This window comes from Chiloscyllium plagiosum, unplaced genomic scaffold (assembly GCF_004010195.1).
Source record: "Chiloscyllium plagiosum isolate BGI_BamShark_2017 unplaced genomic scaffold, ASM401019v2 scaf_7087, whole genome shotgun sequence".
NCBI lineage: Eukaryota > Metazoa > Chordata > Chondrichthyes > Orectolobiformes > Hemiscylliidae > Chiloscyllium > Chiloscyllium plagiosum.
In genome coordinates this window covers 1-9101 of record NW_025214063.1, presented here as the reverse complement: position 1 = coordinate 9101, position 9101 = coordinate 1, and the positions used below count along the sequence as shown (strand labels likewise).

At 41.3% G+C, this 9101-nt stretch overlaps 1 protein-coding gene across 1 annotated transcript; it reads left to right on the top strand.

Annotated features, from left to right (window-relative positions):
• Positions 1-274: 274 nt before the first annotated feature.
• Positions 275-9098, top strand: LOC122547796 (4-hydroxyphenylpyruvate dioxygenase-like protein; the record flags this gene model as incomplete). Its single annotated transcript, XM_043686375.1, has 5 exons — positions 275-1148; positions 2029-2195; positions 3773-3924; positions 7267-7403; positions 9071-9098. Coding segments are annotated over exons 1-5 (1107 nt in total), but the record flags the coding sequence as incomplete, so codon positions are not given.
• Positions 9099-9101: the final 3 nt, after the last annotated feature.

Here is a 9101-nt window from a genome sequence, read left to right as displayed (position 1 = left end):
TTTAACTTTGTCCACCCCAGTCCAACACCAGCACCTCCACATCACAGAGCGGATAACACCGCCCACTTTCCTCCAAACTCCGCGCCTCAGCCCAGGCCCCGCCTCCTACCGAAGAGAAAAGGCTCGATGCCTCGCTACTCTCCTACAGGTGCCGTCCATCACAAAGGGAAGCGCCCCGCCCCCTCGCAGCGTCGGGATTTACACCAGCAATCAAAGCCCCGCCCTGCAGCGCTGCACACACCCCGCCCCTCTGCCACAAGGCCCCGCCCACCCATCTAAATCCCGCCCCTCATGGCGTGAGCGATCCTCGCCCTTTCCTCCAAGCCCCGCCCCTTCCTCACCCCTTGACAAAACTACCCCAAGGGGACCGAGGATCTATTTCCCTATTCCGTGGCACACAACACTCCCCTCCCCTAAGAAGTCAGTCCGCAAAAGCCCTGGTGCCACCACTTCCAGGCTCTACCTCCACTTGCTAATCCCTAGGGCCAAGTCCCTAAGCCCCTCCCACAGGTGTTCCCCGCGGTGATGGCGGTGCAGCTTCAGCGGTTGTCCCACATCGCCCTTCACGTGCGCGACAGCGAGCGCCTAGCGCGCGACCTCTTGCGCCGTTTCCGTTTCCAGCTGTGCGGCACGCGGGTGACAGAGCGGGCTAAGCAGATCGCTCTGAGGAGAGGCTCCGCCGTCTTCGTGGTGAATGAGAGCCGGGTCGGCGAGCGCTCGGAGCCCGGGGGCCTCCTGTACGATGTGGTTCCGGCCCAGGCGGTGGACAGCGCCTGTAACGTGTCCTTCGAGGTGAAGGATGTGGAGCGGGCGACGCTGCGGTTGCACCGCCTGGGCTGCCAGGTCGTTGTCCCGCCGAGGCCGGTGGAGGATGAGCTGGGCTGGGTCACCTACTCGGTGGTGCGCTCAGTGGTGGGCAATATCTCACACACTCTGATCGACCGGAGCGGTTACCGTGGGGAATTCCTGCCCGGCTTCGTGCAGCCGCCTTACCCCGGGGACTGGGCTGAAGAGCGGGAGGTGTCCGGGGGGCTGGTAGCCATCAGCCATTTCGATCACATCACCTACGCGTGTCCCCGCCGGCAGAGCGTTCACATCATGGACTGGTACCGCCGCTGCTTCGGCTTCCAGCGCTTCCTTGTCAACCGGTCAGTGCAGGGCCTTTTTGTTTTACTTCGGGAAAGGAGGAGCGGCCGCCAACTCTCCTTCAACTCCGGCTAACTAACTTAGAAACGCAGCGACCGTTATTTCGACACTCATTCGCTGCAGAGCGGACCAAGTTTCTTCTTTTCACCCCTCCTCCATCATCCTCCTCCGTCCTCTTTACAGCATAAACACTACAGTTTGCCGGCACCTTTCAGTTATGCAGTCTCACTAGACATGAGCTCTGTTTCTGACTGTCAGGCCCGCTGAGTTTCTCCAACACTTTCTTTTTGTTAACTGTTTCAAGACTTGAGTCACTTACAGAAGTAATGACCATTTACACGTGACCAGCTGAATCTGCCGTTGTTAGTTAGCTTCCTGCCCGTTGCCAAGACATTTGTGATCATCCCCTCTGCTGTCTAAACCTTGATTTTACAGATGTTTTTGTTTTCGCTGCCTGCGTTATGGTACCTACCCTGGGCTGTTTCCATAGCACTGGCGGGTGAAGTCCATGACACAAGCCATTTTGCCACCAGTGCTGTTCACTACACATAAGAGACTTTAAAGTCAATGCTCATTGTTCAGTGGTTTCTTAGTTGTCTGGTACTTGTCTACCTTTTTATTCACCATAAGAACTGCCACATCTATTGATATTCTAAAATCCATTCCATTATCTCTCCCTATTTATTTTCTCACCCTCTGAATAAGATTCCTTTTTTTATTTAAAGATGCTATATAAATGCAAATTGTATTTGTTGGAGAATATAATTTTACAATTAACACTATTCTGAATAATTTTGATTAAAATACAATCTGAAGTTCTTAAGAGTATTTTCACTTGATTTAATTTAAAATATGATGGTTTTGATTTTGCTGAGTTTACAGAAGTGAAGATCTAAATCACGGTTATGTCATTGAAGGAAATAATGTTGGTCTGCGCTTAACTGCTATGGAGTATTGGAAATGCAGTGAAGTTGGCATGTCCATGCCTACAAATGAACAGCAGAAATTGGACTGCAAATTTGTGATAGCTGAGTCCTTAGCCAATCAAGGTACAGTGCTGTTAATAATGTGGATACCTGAGTAATTTTCTCAGGCTCAACATACTTGTGTTTATTGTATGTATACATATTTAAGCTCTATCATTGCTTTCAAAGTAGGGACATATTTGTTCTTCACTATCTTTTATAATGTTAATTTTAAACTTTTCATTGATCAAAGTTTTGAGACCTTTTGTTTTTCTTTACCTATGTGAGCTATCAATAGTAATGGATCAATTCTCATAGGTGTGTATAATCTTTCAGAGAAAGTGCTGCAACATTGTCTCTGACCTTCCACCATCCCACCTCTCCAAAAGAGAGGATTTTTTGCCTCCAATTATTGCAATCCAAATGCTTCCATGCTGGTTCTCACCTAATGTAATGTATGCCAGTACCATTTTTCTATTCAGTGTCCAGACCATAACTTCCCCCTTTGTGCTATCAAATATTTCGAGACCCTGTTCTACCAGCCATTTGTATGCTTGCTTTTTCCAGTGCTTATATGAAAGATATAACAATATGGATTTCTGTCACTAATTATTGCACAAAGAATTGTGCATCTTCAAGGTTTGTGTAAAGATTTGTATCTCGGGTGTTAATTGTCGTCCTTGTGGGTATGTTTGCAGAGTTAGGAAATTGATTTACAGACTGTTTCATCCCGTGTCTAGGTGACATCTTCAGTGCTTTGTTGCCTTCTGTGAAGTGCTGCTGTACTGTCTTCTGGAATTTATTTCATTCTGTTACTGCTGCTTCTGGTTGCCGGTTCCAGTTGTTTGTTGTAGTAGTTCGATGTATTGCATCTAAGTCTAACTGCTTGTTGATAGTCAGTGGATGAGTGCCATGCTTCTAGGAATTCTCTGGCTGTCTTCTGTATGGTTTGTGCTATGATCGTTGTGTTATCCCAGGCGAATTTGTGGTCCCTGTGTGTCAACTTTGTGTATGGCTACTAGGGACAGCTGACTGTGGACTAATGTAATTTACAAGATTCCATGCAAAGACTGCACGAAACACGATATATGGAAAACAGTCGGACACTTAACAATCCACATCCATTAACACCAACTAGCCACTAAACGCCACGACCAGCTGTCCCTAATAGCCATACACACAGATGACAGGTACCACAAATTCAACTAGGACAAGCCAAACAGAGGACAGCCAGAGCATTTTGAGAAGCATGGCACTCATCCACAGACTCCATCAACAAGCACATAGACCCAATATACCGGCCACTACAATGAACAATCGGAAGAAGCAGAAACGGAACCAAATAAATTCCATAAGAGACAGTATAGCAGCGCTTCACAGGATGCTCTAAAGTACTGTAGATGTCACCTAGACAGGGGATGAAAAGTCCGCAAATCAACTTCCTGGCTTGGCGAACATACCCATAAGCACGAGAACTATGCATCTGGAATCAACTGCATTCTGTAATGCTTGTATATTGATTGATCTTTCCATTTGAAATAAATTTCTAAACAATGAAATGAGGATAACAATTAGTATGGCTCAGTGATTTATAGATTGATGTAAGGAATATGAAAATAAGTTGTTAGGTATCTTTCACAAATAATTTGTTTGTGTTTTAGGTAAAAATCAAATTGACACATTTTTAGATCAGCACCATGGAGCTGGGATACAGCATGTGGGCTTGTACACGACTGACATAGTTTCAACTTGCAAGTTCCTTACAGATGCTGGAGTTCAGTTTTTCTGTCCCCCTTCTGCATATTACAATGAGGTACTGCAGCAGGGTTAGTTCAACAGTTTTGATCTGTAAAGGAAATGAAATTGAATTGCAGTGTCAAAAGACAATGTTTAATAATAGTAATACTATTGTCTACCTAAAATCAATTTTGAGTGGTGCTGAAGCACCTAATGATAATGTTACCTTTAGTATTCCAAATTATATTTGTGACTTTCAACTGAGTTGATATGATAATTTGGGTTTGCACTGACTGCCTAGAATATTAAAAATTTGAATAAGATCACAAGTCAGACGTCACCAGGTTATGGTCCGACAGATTTATTTGTAATCACAAGCTTTTGGAGCATTGCCCCTTCACCTGACAAAGGGACAACACTCCAAAAGCTTGTGATTTCAAATAAACTTGTTGGACTGTAACCTGGTGTCGTCTGACTTTTGATCTTATCCACCCCAGTCCAACACTGGCATCTCCACATCGAAAGTTGAATAAACATCTACTCCTGAACTCTTTACTAAAAGAAGAGGAACTTCTTAAAATTAGAGTTTTCAGACAGCATGCTTGTTGAAATCACTGATTTACCACAGATGTGGCTGTGGATAAACTTTTTTTTCTCTACAATAATTTTATCATTGCTCATTGTTTGAGCTTCCTTGCTTTCTTCTGACCTATAGTTGTAATTATGTTTCATTGAGCTGATTATAATGAACGCTCCCTACTCCATGCAGTTTTTGATTTTATTGTCACATGTATTTTAGAGTAAAAATACAATAAAGTGAAAAGCTTTCACTTGTCACCACAAAGTGGTGGTGTTTTGAATAATTTAAGAGTAAGGAAAAAAGACTCTCTCCAAGCTACATCTATCAGTCCTGAGCCAGCTCATCACCGTCAACGACCCCTGTGCTGCTATACCTCTACTACCGCTTTGCCGCTGTCTGCAACAGATCTAACCAACATTTGAAGTGGACGCTCCTCAAGCACCAACTTTGCCATTTGGCCAATACTCCTCTGCCATTGGTGTTAGTCCAGCTCAGGCAATGTCAGAGTTCTGTCGCTTGCTGATGGACCCACCTCATCAACACTGTTGTAATGTCCTTCCATCATCGCCAGTACTGAAGCCAATGAACAATGAAGTTGCAAATTCTGAGACTCCATCTGATGCTGGGCCTGCTTTGCTGACGTCACCTCTGCCAATGTAGCGGCTGACAATTCCTGATCCAGAAAAGTAGTTAAGGGCTCACTCTCCTCCATACTGGGCCCACTCAAGGTCCATGGCAGGTATGCTGAAGCCTGGTAGTGCATACCATTTTACAGATAAGCAGAAACCAAGGGAGTAGAGTGTGCGCAGTTGAGAGAAATAAAAGGAAGTCTGGTATTTCTTTTAGTAAAATATAATCATTAAAATACGCTGAAAATACTAATATTGAGGTCACTTGCTCTTTCACTTTGTTTATAATCAAGAAAACAATCTGTCATATTTGAATTCCAACTTAACATCTGGTTAACTTTGGAAAGCACTGCTTTGAGTTATTTAATACTACAAAACAAAAATGGAGAATGAAAAAGCATACTAGAACTAATTGGCTGCTAGTGCATTCTTGTTAATCTAATGCTGAGTAATTTATTGTGGTTACAAAGGGTTACACAACTTCCATTCATTAATGCTTATTGATGTCAATCATTTCTGTTCGAATGTAAAGATTTTAAAGATTGTGTTTTCTTGCTAATCCATAAGCTGGATTGTAATTGAGTTGATAAAAAAATGAAAGTACTGAATCTATGTGTGGCTTTGGATTTTTCATAACAACTTGGTCTAATATGTGCATTCTCAATATCTCCAAACATAAGGCAAGACTCTAACTTGGGAAAGTTTGTTTTACTTAATAAGTATTTTTTGATTAATTAATTCATTCATTGTTGTCAAGATGAAAACCAGAGCGAAATACAGTTCAGAATTTTTTTATATTTCAGTTTATGAGTCAGCAATCAAAGCATGATGTCCACCTCCATGTTTGTATTGTCAAGAATGGAATTATCAATCATCTTTTGTAAATCTGTATATAGTAAATTGGTTGATATTGCTAAGTCTTCAGTATTTGAGGGAGCCAGAGATCTATGATCACCCGGATTGCTTGGGCAGTGAGGTTGCTCTACTTATGCACTAGCTCTTTAACAAACACACCAGAAGAAGATTTTGTAAATACAGAGACTCATTCCTTTAGAATTTTGCTTGTTTTGGAAGATATAAACTTTTTGAAAAAAAGCTTAGACTTGAGAGAGATACAAGAGGTAATCTTTCCCTTTTCTGATCTTGCAATGAATTAAAAGTTAGTCTACTATATTAATGATAATAGACTCTAAACTAGCTCACTTGTACAGCATTAGAAGTGGTATCATTTCTGTTTGATTCTTTCCGTCTGATTGAAGAGCCACATTGATGATTACCTTCTCACACTGCAGATCCCCTGGAGAAGTTGTAGTGCTGAAAGTGACATCAAACACCACAAAATGCTACATAAAAAGCTCTCAAATATTTTTCTGAGTAGCTGCATGTATGATGAATAGCAAGTGATATTGCTTTGCTGACTGCAAAATCCAGATCAGTATTTATCATTCCGGATTGCGATGGCAATGTTTAGTTCAGTCAGACCACATGGACATGTGAAGTATGCTGCCTTAGTTTTGATTAGATGTCCTCTATCATTAATTATGCTGGCAAGATTAAATGAAACGCAGATAGAAAATATCTTTGCAAAAGACACTTCTGCACACGAACAGTTCTTTTTCAAAATAAGTGAAAATCAGATGTGAAACCTGTCATTCCCTACTCTTAAATATACTACCCTATAACATGCAAACACCACCACAAATTTCTCATCTATGAGTACCTATCTCACATAGGACAGCAACACAAAAGTAGTGGAACAATACTAATGTTCTTGAGATATACAATTGCATTTACTTCTGTTCTTAATTTCTTCACATCTGTGGACTTAATCATCTTTCCTATACCTTATTGAGGAACGAGTGACCCGTAGATGCTATAAATACAGGAACTTACAGCTAGTTTGATACTTTTCAAAAGATGGGAACATCCACTAATTTAGAAACTAATTTATTTGAAAATACATATAACAGTTGGTTGGAAAATAAAACTTGTTTGCAAATAAACTAGTTTCTAAATTAGTGGATGTTCCCACGTTTTGAAAAGTATCAAACTAGCTGTAAGGTTCACTATTTATAGTATTAAATACATTTAACAGTTAACTGTTTTAGTTTGTTTTAGCCCCATTTTTAATTTTTGCACTTGAGTCTAATATCTGTATTCAACAAACTATAAATTGTAAACATCAGTAAATTTCATGCTTCTTTCACAGACTGAGAAATGGCAGGAGATCATGAAAGCAGGACAAGACCCAGAGTTGCTTTCGCAGTATGGCATTCTTCTGGATTCTGACATAGATGATGAGCCTTGGAAAGGAGAAGCCAAGTGTCAGGGGCCAGCTAATACAAGGTTTGTTTTCGGGAAACCTTCTGGTTAAGTCAGTCCAGACAATTTAATGAAGTATTGAAAACAATAATCCAGAGAATTGTTTTTACGAAGTGCTTTTTGATTTTCATCTTGAGCCAAAATTAAGTTGTGGGTAACCTCCTAATTAAACTCGATTAAACAGGGTGCAAAAATGGCATTGGGACATACTTGGGTTCTGCTAAATGCCTTCCTGGGTGTTCTGATCATTCAGTGTTTTCCAGGTCACCAACACCCATTTTTAAAATCCCCATTTTTAGTTTTGACTCCATCCAAGCCTTGTCTCTCCATATCACTGTAGTTTCATCTGCGTGTAAAAACTTCTGAAATTTCTGCACTGCATTCTGACCTCTTGTGCAGCTCCTATTTGTGTCTGCATTATTGAAGAGGATATCTTTAGCTGCATGTACTCTAAACTTGGAATTCCTTCCTTATTCCTCTCTAGCTCACTCCCGCTGTCTGTTCCTTTCTGATGCTCTAGTTTTTGGTCTTCTGTCTTGTCATATTTCCTCGTGGCTTGATAAGTGAGGCATCTTGACACATTCATTAAAGATGCTATAGAGATGAAATAGTTGTTACAGCAATTGGGATCTTAACAAATGTTTCACATTGTCATTTGACACATTTGCAACCTGTCATCCTTTAATCAGGTATCTGAGAAATGTAGTTTTTCAGTTGAATCTCTGAGAGGGTGCTTCAATTTACTTTCTCTCCTTTTTTCTAAAAAAAAAAGGAACATATTGATGAGCAGGGACCAAATGTTTGCCTATTCATTGATCTTTGTGTATGTGTAATCTGTTAGCAAGTTTTGGGAAGATTTATAGCTCAGGTTGAGGTTCTGGACGTAAGTTTGCTCGCTGAGCTGGAAGGTATTACAGACGTTTCGTCACCATACTAGGTAACATCATCAGTGAGCCTCCTGTGAAGCACTGGTGGTATCGCCCGCATTTTATTGATGTGTTTAGGTTTCCTCTGGTTGGTGATGCCATTTCCTCTGTTGATGTGTTTTCTGGTTCTTTTTCTCAGGGGGTGGTAAATGGGATCCAAGTCATTGTGTTTGTTGATCTAGTTCTGGTTGAAATGCCGTGCTTCTAGGAATTCTCGCGGATGTCTATGTTTGGCTTGTCAGAGGATGGATGTGTTGTTCCAGTCGAAGTGTTGTCCTTTCTCATCTGTATGTCAAGATACTAGTGAGAGCAGGTCATGTCTTTTTGTGGCTCGTTGATGTTCATATATATCCTGGTGGCTAGTTTTCTGCCTGTTTGTCCAATGTAATGTTTGTTACAGTTCTTGCAAGGTATTTTGTAAATGACATTAGTTTTGCTTGATGTCTGGAAAGGGACCTTCAAGTTCATTAGCTGCTGTTTTAGTGGGTTTGCGGGCTACCATGATGCCAAGAGGTCTAGCTCACTCCCGCTGTCTTTGATGTAGGGGAGAATGGCTAGGGTTTCTGGACGTGGTTTGCATGCTTGTTTGGGTTTGTTGCTGAGAAATTGGCAGACTGAGTTCATTGGATACCCGTTCTTTTTGAATACACTGTATAGGTGATTTTCCTCTGCTCTTTGTAATTCCTTTGTGCTGCAGTGTGTGGTGGCTCATTGAAATAATGTTCTAATGCTATCTTCACGACTAAAATATTTGTTTTATTACAGATATCTAATGCAAACGTTCACAAAACCAATT